Source organism: Acanthaster planci, linkage group LG13 (assembly GCF_054643075.1).
Source record: "Acanthaster planci isolate LZ-2023a linkage group LG13, COTS_SCS, whole genome shotgun sequence".
In the NCBI taxonomy this organism is placed as follows: domain Eukaryota; kingdom Metazoa; phylum Echinodermata; class Asteroidea; order Valvatida; family Acanthasteridae; genus Acanthaster; species Acanthaster planci.
The window spans coordinates 2,717,824-2,732,963 of NC_141789.1; the positions used below are offsets into that span (position 1 = coordinate 2,717,824).

General features: G+C 43.5%; 1 protein-coding gene across 1 annotated transcript; it reads right to left on the reverse strand.

Moving 5' to 3' along the window:
* Positions 1–242: 242 nt before the first annotated feature.
* ddx41 (DEAD-box helicase 41) lies at positions 243–15,114 on the reverse strand. Its single transcript, XM_022230943.2, has 15 exons — positions 14,935–15,114; positions 13,842–13,919; positions 12,773–12,944; positions 11,932–12,067; positions 11,018–11,135; positions 9,815–9,906; positions 8,830–8,983; positions 8,077–8,213; positions 7,605–7,767; positions 7,206–7,409; positions 6,483–6,579; positions 5,311–5,460; positions 3,532–3,603; positions 3,052–3,159; positions 243–1,706 (listed from the first exon to the last, which is right to left on the reverse strand). The coding sequence occupies exons 1-15, from the start codon at positions 14,989–14,991 to the stop codon at positions 1,570–1,572; spliced, it is 1,875 nt and encodes a 624-aa protein (XP_022086635.1). The 5' UTR covers positions 14,992–15,114; the 3' UTR covers positions 243–1,569.
* Positions 15,115–15,140: the final 26 nt, after the last annotated feature.

The window sequence follows — 15,140 nt, forward strand, 5'->3', positions numbered from 1 at the left end:
TGAGGGCGCTTTAGGCCCTTTCAGGCACATGATCGGCAAGTTCCAGTGCATCCATCAACCACTGGTAGTTTTTGCCTGGTATCCAGGATGCATTTTTGTGTAGAGGTCACCGGGGAAAATTGGCCAGTTTGCAACAAAAATGGTTCCGCACAAACTTACCGTGATTGCTCGAACCCTGATATAATTATGTGGTCGGCCCTGAAGACTGAATCTTATGCAATGAAATCAGTCATATCCCACAATCATTTTCTCAGATTTATTTACAGGATACAGAAACATATCAACACGTGTACAGAATTTAACTTTAGCCTCAAGTTATTTATGCTAAAAGAACATACTTCTGATGAAAACTGACTGTACATGTATAACAGGTTCAGTCGTTCTTGCAATGTTACAGTTTCACACTGGAAATTTTGGAGGACAAATTTTGGGTAATGACAAAGAGACATCCTAGTCACAGTGTCTCAATTTATCCGAATAAAATGCCCACAGGGTGACCCCCATGACTTTCACCATGACAAGTTCAAAGTCTCTCGGATCTAGACTGGTGACCTGACCTCTGAGGCTTCACTGACTGGCGCATGCCATTCTGATAATGCCCTTCTTGTAACCTGGTTGGTGAAGTTCTGAGGCACACAGAGCAGCATGGAATGCCTATTGGCTGACCCTGTGATCCTGTGTCAGAGGACTTCTCAAGAAAAAGATTTCTCCTGCACTGGCTCATCTTTGACTCTTATTATAGGCAAGATTCATGGAATATTTCCCCATGTTTCTTACCATCCATCCCTTATATGTAAAGCAATCATTTGCCATTCCAGCCTGGTATTTTTATGACAAGTTTGTATGTCCAACCTGGGCTACCATACCTATCAAGGGCGGATCCAGACCTTCATTTGGGGGATGGCCCAAATTTGTATTTGTTTTTTTTTAGGGGAAGGGCAACATTTGGGAAATTTCTTTACGTAACCTTTTGTGGCCTTTCTGAAAAGTGAGGCTAAAATGTGGGGCTTTTTACACGCTTGTGGAAGGAAGGGGTGTGAAACATTCCCAAGAAATTGTCATTTTCCATTTTTTCAAAAACTCCAAAAAATGTTACTTCTTTTGAGGGGCCATAGTCCCCCTCCCACAGACCCACCAATGACCCTTATTCCAATGTAGTGGTTTACCAGACTGTGGTACAGTTGTTTACCAATCCGTGGTGCTGTTTGCAAGGTAATCTTTGTAATGACGAGTCTACCATCTCTATCTAGACCTTGGCCTACAGTGCAGCTGTGAACAGCAGTCCATCTTGCTGCCTGCCAAGTAAACTTAAAGAAATGTCCATCTCCGCCACAACATATCATCCCTGTTAAAAGCCTGCTGTAAGGTTTTCTACCAGTCTTCAGCACGCTTGGCCAGGCAGCCTTCAAGTGACAGCATGCAACCTCTAGCACAGTCTATCGTCCCTTCCTGGCCGGTGGTAAAGCTGCCTATCAGACCGCAGCACTGTTAGCAAGGCAGTCCTTGATTTGAAAAGTTTCGGGGCCTGGCATGGTTTACCGTTATTCCTCCAGCCAATGGTGGAGATGACTACCAGTCGGCAGCGCTGTTGGCAAGGTAGTCCTTGCGGCCGATAGTGCTGGCTTGCTTGGTCTGCATGGCTTCCAGTTTGGGGCACTCAGTGATGCGGTGGCCCAGCCCACCGCAGAAAGAGCAGCCACGCTCGTCTGCAAGAGAAAAAGAAAGAAACATAATGGTGAAACAAAGCAATACTTTGGACTTCCCCCATCAATTTCCCACACTCGGGTTATCTGAAATATTTGCCTATTCAACAGCCATTGAGCAAAACTTCAAGACTAGCAAATCAAATCCCCAGCTGAGAACCAGCCATGAGAACTGTACACATCACATACCAATTCTGGCTGGTAACCCATTCTTCCATCAGCAAGGCTTTCTAGGGGCTATATTTCATAAGGCTGCTAAGCACACAGATTTGCTAAGCAGGAGGAATACCTACATGTACTTAGCAGACACAGGTTACCAAGCAAAGAGACATGCGGCATGTATTACCTACGATCAGTCTTCTACCAATTTTTCACTTACGATGTAAAGTTGCTAAGCAATATTTTCTGCTTGGGACCTCCATGGGTTAACTTATTGCTTTTCACAAGTATTGTCAAATCATAGTGTCTGTTGAATATCGTGATATTCCAAACCTTGGACAACCAAAATAATTCCAAACATTTGTGGTTCCCTGGCACGTTGACACATGATACACCATCAAATTTGAGAGCAAGTCCACACTGTGCATGATTAAGATACACGGGCCTGTACATACAGGTGCAGTCAACACATCATGACCGCACACGGCGAGGAGAATCCTCTTCGAAATCTGAGAAAACCTCTGATCTGCATGTGCTACAGCAGACGCTTTGAGAGTGCATCCCACACACAAGTACAAACACACGTAACGCTCATGCTCCAAGTTGTCTATGGGACACGACCCAATTCGCAAATGGCTACAGGTCAAATAATGAGAAAATTCTGTTTTTCAAAAAGCAAGGTCTTTCGAGAACGAAGCTTACGCCTGAGGCGGCGTATGGCTGTGCTGAATGGCGTTGATAGGGCAGACTATCGAGCGTGTGCGCTCCCGTTTCCGAATGATCTCCCTTCAGTTTGGCATGAACTGTTGGAACACTGAACTGGCTCATTGGTCCTAGGTGGAGACATCTGAGAGGGCTTGTGACTTTAGCTACACTATGACAATTATCCTAATGGTTCAACAACTGGGACATAAAACTGTAAGCCAAGAGACTATGACAATGACTATGACAATGACTATGACAACAAACACAGTTCACTTGGGTAATCCGTCTCAAATAGAAACATCCCCTCGTTGGTTGAAAAGAGCCATGCTAGTCGGGAGTGTTCAAATTTGCTGATAGTGATGCGAATGTAATGTTTGCATTTCCTAGTCTTTCGTGAACCAGCAAAGTGCAGTTCTGACCAAGGGAGCCTCCGTTGCAAAGAAAATAGCACCTTGTCTTGGTCTAGGTCAAGGCTCATACCCACCTCCAATACTCAGGTGCTCCTCGTTCCCTCCGAGAGCAATCAGAACCGGTGGCACCCTCTGCTTCGCCTCCAACAACAGGTGCTTCAGATCCAGCAAAACCGACTCCTCTGAATAATGGAAAACAAAAACAATGCTATGAAAACACTTTCCAAACTATCTGAGCAATCAAAGGCACACTCGGTTTTCTTGAGTTTTCTCTCCATTTCACTCTCTGAAAATTTAAAATGAAGAATGTGTACACCTGTTTCAACATATGTAATTTTCATTTTGATGTGCACAACCCATCTTCATATGCGATGAACACACGGCAGCATTGTCATATAAGCATCTGCCATATTTCTGTACCAGTCATTACTTCTTTCTTACTTTTGCAAGAAGGTGGAGTGTTGGCACCTTTCAAAAGGACCTGAATGTCATATGGGCAACATAAGGAAAGTTTTTATTATCATTCTTTTCACTGGAACATAAATACAACTTACCGCATGATTTATTGATGAATGTTGTAGCTATTCCCGTTTTGCCACATCGACCTGTTCTGCCTATTCTGTGAACTGGGAAAAAGAAGAAAAAAAATGCAAAAAAAAGACAACTAGATAACTAAACACAATTGTGGATCAAAGAACAGTAGATTTAACGTCAAAGTTCTGCATTTTTAATGTGGGTCAGTTGAGGGCGGTGCAGGAGTATTTTCTGGCAACCAGAAGCATGGGCAGGTACTTTTATCTCATAACATATGCATTATTTATCACAGTGGATTGAATACCCTCACCTCCCCACTGCAAATAGCAACTGAAATCTTGTTTGCTTAAAACAAAACTCACTCCTCCTGTAGGTCTAAGCTGAATATCCAAATATTCAATCGATTATCAAATATTTGAATATTATTTTCCAAATTTGAATATTCAAATGCAAAATTTATGAAAAGGGAGGGAGAATTTTCTTGTTTGAAACGAGCAAAATTGCCCTATGGAGGCTTGCTTCAAGCAGATTCAAATAAAGAGCCACAAAAATCTTACGATTCAAAAAGTAATTTATTCATTAACAAATTTAACCACTTCAGGCTGGGGGCATTTATAAATGTTGATTCTGCTTGGCTGGAGTATTTTTCATTTTTTTCTGTTTTCAGAATTCTTTAAAAATTCATATCTTCATTTACTGGACACTTACACCCACACAAATGACTGTCTGGCTAGTCTGACAGACAACATCTATTGACACTATACCCAGCAAGAAATGAGACCGAGAGGTACCCCCCCAACATGTCCAATCCCTATACACATTCCAGACTATTGTTACTTAACACATCCCCCCCCAAGATGTCTGAAAGGAATTCCCCAGATTCCTGCGAGACAATGACCAGCACAAAGCAGGGGGGGTTCTCCCCGTCTCATACCTTGCTGCATATGATTGACACTGGAGTATCTCAGCCAGGCCTGCCGCCTTGTAAAAAGAGCCCAGAATTGGCGGTGTTACATAATTTTCTTGTGTTCCCAAAACTGGCACAGTGAGCTGCTGACTTCTTTTAACAGAGGCCAGATTAGCGTGCAGCTGTACTATGTGTTTCATCACTGTGGTGGTGGAGCGCTTTTGTCCCCAGTGGTAATCCATCGCACTGAATGCCACAAACAGTGGTATACTGTTTCAAAGAAATGCTGGATTATCTCCGCTATTGACAGTGAAAAAATGTTGGTAATTCCCAGCAGCTTGGTCTTTTGTTACCAGAACAGTCTTTTGTTACAAGGCCCAGTTCCCTTTGTTCGATTTCAGGCACCCTAGCTGTGCATATAAAGAATATGTGTCCAAAACCGGGCTCCCTGGCAGCAAGTGGTTAAAGGGAATAGAACTTTTCAACAGGGCAAGAAGTATTGTTTATCTCTTAAATCTTTCTAAATCGTGGCTGGAGATACTCCTAGATGTGAGAAGCTACTGTAGTGATTACAATGTACAATTGTGTGCGTTATTGCAACTGATTTTGTATATGGTTTGTTCACCAACATTCTGCCAGTCAGAACGACTGAATATTCGGATATTTCGATTAAATTGTAGGTCGAATATTCGCACAGTGAATTATTCTAATTGACTCAGCCCTATCGTCCCGACTGTGATTTGTTAGTTCACCTTACTTGGTACACTGACATTTTAGGCTTCGTTTATTCATAAAAAGATCACTCAAAATGGACTGTGCATGTTCCTCAGTTTCCAAACGTCACTAAGCAAACAACACTTCATGAATCCGGTTGGAACCTGGACATACATACCATAATTTTCAATATCCTCAGGCATGTCGTAGTTGATGACGTGCTGGATATCAGGAAAATCCAGCCCTTTGGAGGCCACATCAGTGGCCACTAGGACGTCTTTTTCCTTCTGCCGGAACTGCTCCACGGAGCGGGTTCTCTCCTCCTGGTCTGAGAGGGAGTTTGAAAAAAAGAGACTGACTCCATTTCTCCTGAAAGTCACAGTTTGCAAACTTTAGCATGAGATGCTAGCATAGCAGCCATTTGGGTCTGGCTTCCTGAACCCCAGAATATGTAGCTGAAAAAAATGTGTGGTGCCAGCCAATTTTTTTAAAAAGCTTCTTCAACAAGAAGATGTACAAATTCAAACAGCATTTTCAATGCACCAGTTCTTAACGCAGTGATCAATAAACACATAAAAAGCAACTTCAACACAGTGAACATTTGCACAAATGTAACTTACTTCCTAAATAGACAGCGACCACTTTTTTAACCACTTGCTGCTAGGGGACCCGGTTTCGGGTTCATTTTCTTTATACCTAAAGCTGGGCTGCCTGAAACCGGACAAAAGAGCCGGGCCTTTTTAAGAAAAACCCACACCAGGAACAAAAGACTGAGCTGCTGGGAATTTCCAACTTTTTTTCAGTTGCCAATGGCGGAGGAAATCCGTCATTGTTTTGTAAGATTATACCACTGTTTGTGGCATTCAGCTCAAGCAGATTACCCCTGGGGACAAAAGCACTCCAGTGATGAGCGATACAATACCGCTGCACGCTAATCTGGCCCCCATTGAAAAGACGTCAGCCGCGCACTGTGACGGTTTTAGGAACAAAAGAAAATTACATAACACCGCACAATCTGGGCTCATTTACAAGGCGGCCGGCCTGCTTGAAATACTTGGGCATCAATAGATGGTGTCTGTCAGATTAGAGTAGCCACCAGACAGTCATTTGTGTGGCTGTAAACATCCAGTAAATGAAGTCATGATTTTTTAAAGAATTTTGAAAACAGAAAAAAATGAAAAATCACCCAGCCCAGCTGAATCAACATGGATAAATGGGCCCAGCACGAAGTGGTTAAACAGAAACAAATGGTTTGTAGGCAATTAGTGATGATTACCAGACAGGTGGATCAAACCATACTGCAGTGATCAAATTTGAAGGTAGCTGCGACAAAAAAAGTTGATCATGTACCTTTTCCTCCGTGGATAGCCACAGCTTCAACACCTTTCAACAAGAGGTACTCGTGGATGTCGTCCACATCTGCTTTCTTCTCAGCAAAGATCAGCACCTACGACAATGAAAATGCGACATTGGGGTTGACTGCCTTTCATTCTATACGTCAATGTCCATGGACAGACATGCCACACCAATCAAGAGATTATTGGTTTATGGACAAACTATGAAACGAGTTTTCAACAAAACCCACCACTTAACAACCACAAGATTGAATAAACTTTAAGAGGCACGTTGCCTGCCCAAGCCCACAGGTTTACACACTTCAGGGCGCTGCTTAACCCTAACCCCCTATGGTGTATGGAAAAATCAGAGAATTTGGGACTGTTAGGTATGTATGAGTTCCACCAATCATGGTTAACTTTCTCAGCCATTTCATAATACGGGGTAGGTTTGAAAAATACTTTCAAATTTTTCCGTCCCTCTTTGCAATTTTAAGTGGCATATTTTGAGTTCAGTGTGGACTCCAGAGTCAAGTTTCCCTCACTGGCTAAAAAGTCTGAAATCTAGAAAAAATCTTGAAGAGTCACATCAATTAAGACTGCTTGTTTCTTAATCCTTAACTGAAAATGAGCACACAACAGAAATCTTGGCTGCTGGATCAATCAAACTATAATCGAAAAACGGGAATGGATCATTGATATAAAAACTAGTTCTACATTTGTGGGGCCTGGTTCTTACTGGTGGTGGGGTCTTCTGCAGGCACTCCAGCAGGTACACCATCTTGGCCTCTTGCTTGACGTACTCCACCTCCTGGATGACGTCCAATGATGCCGCCCCGGCCCGCCCAACATTGACAGTGATCGGCATGACCAGGGCACTCTTGGCAAAGTTCTGGATCTTCTTGGGCATGGTGGCGCTGAAGAGGAGCGTCTGCCTCTGGCCCTGGGGGGGGGATTGTGAAAAAAAGAATATTTTCAAAATAGACTTAAATTCTGCCCTGACAGGTGACCTTAACAACTGAGTTGAGTGAAGCAATGACAGTGAAGTGTCTCGCCTAAAAACACAAAAATTCATGCATTATTAAGATCAAATCCGTACAGTCACGGTTACTACATTCAAGGGAAGGCATGCGCTAACCTTGAAGTAGGTGAGAATGGTACGGATGTCCTCCTCGAACCCCAGGTCGATCATGCGGTCAGCCTCGTCCAGGCAGAGGTAGCGACAAACCGACAGATTGAAGCTCTTCCTGTTTAGCATGTGGATTAGCCGGCCGGGCGTGGCCACCATGATGTGCACGCCCCTGCAATCAAAGAAGGCGATCGCAACAATTGGAAAGGTCAAATACCTGCAGCAGTATCTTTAAAGATTCTATCTCTTTTTCGGACGGGACCTCAGAAAGATTGAACTCTGAGCAATTGAATTGATTGGTGTGTGCACCAATGCTCAGCAGAGACATTTGTTAAGCTCAGCAAAAACTGGTTACCAACTAAATTCTATACGGATTGTATTGTCCTTGACTGGTACTTGACTGTTGTTTACTTAGTATGTAAATTTAGTAAGGGACAATGCCCGACTTAAGCAACTCCAGATGTTGGTTCCCAGTACTCACTGCTGCAGAAGTTTCATCTGATCCTTGGACGGTATCCCGCCGATGCACAGCATGCTTCGCACGGACGGCAGGCCTTCTGCCTCGAGGCACTTGGCAAAGTACTGGAAGCCGTCGTGGGTCTGCTTGGCCAATTCGCGCTATTGAAAAAAAAAAGTTGAAGAAATCCTCAAAACGGCCTTCATAAAGATTTTCAATGCACGTATGCGTGACCAGCAAAGTTGTGGAGGAAAATAAACCTTCTCTCCACTGAAGCATCTAGTGATTTCCCTTAAGCCAACCAACAAAATAGTTGTGTTTCTTCTCCTACTAAGCAAAAAAATTGGGGTGGGTAGGTGAGTAATTTTTCTCTTGATGTTCTTTTTGACCTAATATTTATGGGGGTAATATCTATCAAACTTTTTTTCTTTTGGTACCCTCACTAAGAGAAGTCAATTTTAATGTCGTACATATCAATACTACACGTTAACACGGTATATTCTGAATATTCTGGTTAAAAAGTCTGACTTTAGAGAGCAGATAGCAGTGCGAAAAATGGTCACGACAGCAAGTCACTTTTTTCAGCTGACCAGATTAAGAAACTTTTAAAACGTTGAAAAAAAGGGACAACATACACAAACATTAGGCATGGGGGTGGGCCCCGTGAGGTTTGAATTTCTTGGTCAGTATTTCAAATTCACAGACGCATTCTGTGGGATTAAAAGATACCCCGAAATGCGAGTATTTTTTTTTTCGTGATACATTTCTCCCGCTCACCGAGGGACAGATGATGAGGCCGTACGGCCCTTCGTTCCGGATGAAAGGCATCTTCTTCTCTTGCTCCAGGCAGAACATGAGGAGGGGTAAGGTGAACACCAGAGTCTTGCCCGAGCCGGTGAAGGCGATACCGATCATGTCTCTACCAGAGAGGCTGTAGAACGGTCACAAGACATCAAGCAGATTACGAGTGGACTGAACGAGCATAAAAGACAATTATACGAACTAAAAAGAAAATCCATGCAGAATTTTCACCATTAAAAAAAAGTGGCCAACATCATCAACTCTAACCCTGCTAGATCCGGCTCAGTGCAGGTTTATAAAGTCTTGCACACTGTGTTGCACTTGGTAATCAATACCTGCCACATAAATTGTCCACATGGAGACAACGGGAGTGACATGTAAACCAAGTCCTCCTGCACAATGCCACTGATGGTTCCTTTGGTGGCTAGATGCCACAGACTTCCAGGCTGTTTGGCCTTGGCGAGAGCCGACTTGCTGGGCGCTGTTGCACTCTGCAGGCAAGCCACGTTGACAAGTTTGGCGGGGTTTCTTGTCAAAACGGCCTACAAGGTTGGGGTTGATGACACTATCGGCCTACCAACTACACTTACTGCTTTAAACTTTCTGATCGCTTCATTTGTTCAGTAAAGTTCTGTTGTCAGTTCTGTGATTTCGCTGCTGAGCCCATTTGTGTTTCTCATTCTTTTTGCCTCCAAAAAATAGTCGCAGAATATCTTGGTGAGTTAGCTTTCTCTTTAACTTCAATTGTTTCAATTATTTCAGTCAATGTCCCAACTGTTCCGATCATTCATTCATCCTTAACCCCAAGGCACTTTTTCAGACCAACCTTTCCAAATCTTACAACATCCAACGATGAGCAGGAACTCTAACCCCTCCTCTGAAAAAAATCTGTCAAGACTTCCTGGTTGATTTTGAAAGCCCTGCGAAGGTTAGGGTTAAAGAGAAACGCATTCAGACTTACACCACGGGTATGCCTTGTATTTGGATGGGAGTGGGATGCACGATTCCCTTCTTCTTCAAGCCGTAGAGGATGGACTTGGGAAACTTCATCTCCTTTAAAAGACAGAAAAAGGTGAGATAAAGAAACTGGGGTGACTTTCAATATCGTGAAATTGTGTCAGTCATGTATTCACATCAGGACTTCGTCTGGGATTGTAACAAATGCCTGTCCCTTCCCAACTGCGATTAAAACCTGCCTGCCCTCTCCTGGGAAAAGTTTTTAAAACTGAAACCCCTTAGACAGCTATCTGAGGCCATATTTCTACTGCACCGGGTAGTTTGGAAGGAAATGTGAAGACTGTTTTATGTAAAAAGCTGGGGGCTTGGGAATTGCCTAACAAGCTAAAACCTGCATGTCCAGATTTGTTTTTGCCTGTCATCAAGACAGATGGACGGGTGGCACTGAGACACTGATGCGACATTGATTTACATCAGTGCGGAGGTTAAGATGAATGCCAGAAATTGCTTTCCATTTAAAATGACGAGAGGGATATTTTCCAAGATCTTCTAAAAACGTTTCAACTCACAGAACTTCATACTTTTTTATCTTTCTTAGACTTTAAATTTCTTCATCGGGGAAAAGTAATCACAAGGAACTAGTCACAAATTGTTTAAGTCAGGTTTGTGTCCATTCTTTCACAGTCAGATTTTTACCAGATGAGGTCTTAATCCCACTAGAAGGGTGTTAAGCCAGAATAATCAATGTAAATTATATATCATGAACAAAATAAATAACTCGTGAATTCGAAAGCACCACCACCAACTTATCTGCGCCATCTTGGAGTTTGCAAGGAATGGAAAACAATATCAAAGAATTCTTCATATTACCCAGCAAAATTGACCAGCCAAGCAGGGGCGTAGCGAAGGCATTTCCTTGGGGGGGGTGCGACTAGTAACTTGGTAACCAACCTTGTGTCGTGTGAAATGGACATCCATGGTACACTACTGGGGAAATACCAACGGCTATCGTATATTGTTTAAGCAACAATTTTTTATTCATTAGCAGACCAAAGCTGTATTTGCCAAATGGAATTGATTATGGGGGGGGAGGTCACTACACCCCGGCAGCCAAGTAAACACCAGCTTGGAGCTGGTACCACACAACACAAATGGCATGACATTTTGGCTGGTGACCAGCCTCGGGCAAGCAGTGTTTTTTTCATACCTTGAAGTGTTTGACGGGGGGCGGTGCACTGTCTCCCTCGACGATAATGTGAAGCTTCTTACGAACTCGTTCGTGGCGACCCTCCCCCATGTTAAGGATGCACCTTGGAACAGTCCAACTAGAGACAAAAAGTGACTGATCAGTCAGTGGAGTTGCTGTAACCAGGCATGCTCAAATTCCCTAGTTCACCTCATGCATATTCAAGAACAAATCCAATTCTTTTATTGGTCGGCAAGCCAGCTTGTCGGGAAATCAAAGACAGTAACTCCACTGACAGTAACATTTTCCCAACTAGTCTGATTCCTAAACCATCAGTTATCAGTGTAGAGTATCATTTACTTTGACTCAGAACAGATACAAGTGCTCCGCACATCTCACTAATAACAGCCAGCAAATGCAGCCCCACCTCAAAAGAGGCACAGTGTAAACCTTCCAACAGAGGGTCAAATTTTCCAGAAACTGCAGATTTGTTGGGGTGTAATGATCACATACACATAACAGTAATGCTTTCAGTGGTAGAACAGACTCTGAGGAGACGTCATTCCAGCTGTTTCACCACATACAAGCATTCGTCTTTTAACAGAACGCACTTTGGCAAATAACAAAACCCTATTGGTCCGAGAGATTTTCAGCACACACGCACCCCCTCAGCAGGAGCAAGGGGCCACCGAAGCACTGGTTTTTAATTCTGGTTGCTGGTAGAGGCTTTGCATGGTGGCCATCTTGCAGGGCAGTTCTTATGTTTCAAGGGGAAACCTCCTCCGTGCATACCCTGCAGAACAAAACCACTGACCTCCAAGATGGCAGCCATGCAAACCCTCTACAGACTTATTTGGAATGCAGTCCTCCTCTTTGCCTAAGAAGTCGAAAAATTGGCCAGCACCACAACGGCCCAGTTTGAGTCCGGTACGTACGCTGTCTTGAGTGCCTCCGTGTACGTGATGCCCTTGGCCAACTCCTTGACCGTCATCAGCGCTCTCTGCTCTTGGATGCTCTGTAGGATCTTCTGCTCCTCCTCCAGCTGCTTGTCCAGCTGGTTGACTTTGCTGCCTGCTCAGAGATGACAGGAAAAAAGGGCAATGGTGTTGGAGACCTGGCTGTGAGATTTGACTCTGGGTTTTTTAAATCGCCCCATAACTTTTAATAACAGACAGCCCCTAAGATTAGCCATGCTTTTTTGAGTTACCGAAATTTGAACTCAGGCCCGAGTCCTGTGAGATGATATCAAACTTTGTGTTCAGAGTCACATGGGTGAAAGCCTCACTGTTATCACCGCAAAGGTTGAGTTTGGAGTCAAAGTTAGAGTTATTCACTCAGTGCCAATAAAGGGGTTTGAGTTTGAGGGATGCTGAGAGAACCTAGAGTGATATTTTTGAGACAAACCCCACAGCATCAGGAAAGGACTGCAATGTCAGCCTGGGTGTGGCTCGATTCTGGAGGTCACCGAGTTGGAAAGCGAGTAAAGTACCGCTGGGCACAAAAGTACTTTGATTGGTTGATTGTGCTGCCATCTATTGACTGCAGAGCCATCAAGAAAGCACCTTCTCAAACTCCTGCCCCACCAGAAATTTTTCAAAAGGGAAGTAAATATGGTAATTTCCTACAGGACTGAAGGAAAGCGCAGTGCAACCAACCAAATGAGTAGATCCAGTGAACACAACCATCAGAGCCAATGAGCCTTCGACTGGACACCCCTTGTCACTGTACTATTAAAATTTTCAATAGTTAATCACCGGGGCAAAGGGGAAGACTTACTCTCTGCCTTCTTCTTGAGCTCTGCGTGCTGGTCCAGCAAGCTGACATTGGCCCTGGGGCCCAGGTCATCCACCAGCCCGCCATCCTCAAGACCACTGTCTCGCTGCTCCTGCTTCCCTTCCACCACTCCCTTGGCGATCTTGCGGTTCAGGAGTTTATGAGCTTTATCCAACTGCCCAAGGAGCCAGAAGTGCGTGAAATTAGGCCAAACAAGTGGTCAGACAAACTGCACTACCACGATCTACTAAGTTTTTTTTATAAAACACATTCTCACAGTTGAAATGTCAAGAATCACAAAATCCAGAGTAAAAATAAAGGCAGGATTTTGCATTGGGGACTTTTTCCTTTACATTTCCTTTTGAACATTTTTTTTGTCCGACCACCTCAACCTTTGGTCAGACAAGTGCCAGGAGGAAGGACACTGGCTGGTGTCCAACCATAATTTCATGCTCTGGGGAACCAACTAATAATCACATCTTTGCTTTCTCCGGTCATCTGGCTCCCTGATGAACGTTCCTGAAATAAGCCCAGCTAACCCCATGAGGAGTATACAGGGGTGAGGGTGGCCGCTTGAAATTAAAGCTGAAAACAGCTAGCAAAAAGCAGAAATGTTAAAAGTTCCCACACTTTTATACAGACCAGTTGTACAAAAAAGCTGAAATTCAGTGCCAACATCTACACACAAAAAAGCTAAAATCAGCTGAACGGCTGAATTCTCAAACCCCTGAGTATAGTATACAGTAGCACGTTTAGAAATGTTTCAAAAACACATCACATAAAGGCTACATACACGTACATGTCAATTGATCCTTTATATTAAAAAATGAGTTTCTTTTGAATTAACGCCCTAAAATATTGGGCTTTATGAACATCACAGCAAATAGTCAGCAACTTACATTTTCCACAGGGCAAATTTGCCAAAGCGACAAAGGTTCAAATAATTTTGCATTTAAAATTATGTGCAGAACACAATTTTCAGTAATTTTGTAAGAGTTTTTCTGAAGTCATTTCCTTTTGGGGGATGCGGTTTAATTTCATTTTGATTTCTGTTCATACCATGAATACACACCTGCTGTTTTCGTCTCTCCTTCAACGGTACGTAGGGCACATAATCATCCTCCGAATCACTGTCACTGTGTTTGTGACGCTGAAAGGGTTGAACAAGAACAGTTTACACAAGTAAACTCTATCCCAGCGACTGGATTTGCACAATTTACAGACCAATCTAGGCCGTGATCAGAGGATGTCTCTATGATCCATGTATGTAGATGGAAAGGCCATTGATTGGAGGGAATTAAGCTACCTTTCTTTTCAATGCTACAGGTTTTCAATCCTCCATTTTAACGACAATTGTTCTCACACCTTTGTGGGAAGGAATTACAGTTACAAAAATTGAAGGTTTTTCTTTTTTTCTCTATCAAGTCAATGTTTGTACTGGGCACAATCGGTCAATCTGCGTGACTGGTATGTCTTTCGCATAAAGTTTGAATAGCAAAACAAGAAGATCGCTACTCCCAGAACAGTGGGGTCTGTTATGTCGGTCATCTGCCACGCTCCCATGCGGGCGTACGGCGGACATCAAACCCCACAGTTCTTGACCCTGGGGTACGTGACCGTATCGTCTCCAGGTCCCTTATTTTGCCAAGGCCTACGGTGGAAACCAATCAGACTCGACAATAGGTGGCAAAATTAAGGACCTGGGGACTATAACGGTGCTGCTTTCGATTACATCCCTCTCAAAAGTAGGATCGGTAGGTTGGAAAATTTTTGAGGGAGGGTCAATTTTTTTGCTGATTAAATGGCATGAACAGGGACAAAGCTTCCAAAAATTGCCACAAAAAGTGATAAAAACTTGCCTTGATCTCTGTTAAAATTTCTACACTTGATAATTCTTATAGAAATAGGGACGATTTACACCACACTATGCACAACACTAGTCAGGCAATGATGACGGCAATCTGGCCAACAACGTCTGTGTATCGCGTGGTATGCCGCCGTCCTTGATGCATCCAGATGGGCAGGCAATTAATAGTACTACTCACTCATGTCACTCACTCATTACTAGGCCTTACTTAAGCCTAACCGACCTTACGTGCACTAGTCCGAATATTGGGCACACCTGCGCGCGATCATGAATGTACTTCATGTGCTTTAAATCTCACCTTCGACGATTTGGGATGGCTGGAAGAATTTTCACGTTTCTTGGAAGTTGAACTCATCTTTCTCACCGAGAGATCCTGAACTTAAATCTACCAAAACGGTGCCCTAACACTCGTTTAACAGGATACACGTAACGCATCTGCAACGAAATACAACTCATCGTATATAGTCGAGTCTGCACGTACCTTCAGACCAGTATATTGCTTTT

Coding starts and splice junctions, on each gene's coding strand:
- ddx41 (XM_022230943.2), bottom strand. CDS start 14,991: ATGAGTTCAACTTCCAAGAAACGTGAAAATTCTTCCAGCCATCCCAAA. Junction 12,945..13,841: donor AGGAGAGACGAAAACAGCAG/GTGTGTATTCAT, acceptor CTCCTTGGGCAG/TTGGATAAAGCTCATAAACT. Junction 12,068..12,772: donor GCTCAAGAAGAAGGCAGAGA/GTAAGTCTTCCC, acceptor ATCTCTGAGCAG/GCAGCAAAGTCAACCAGCTG.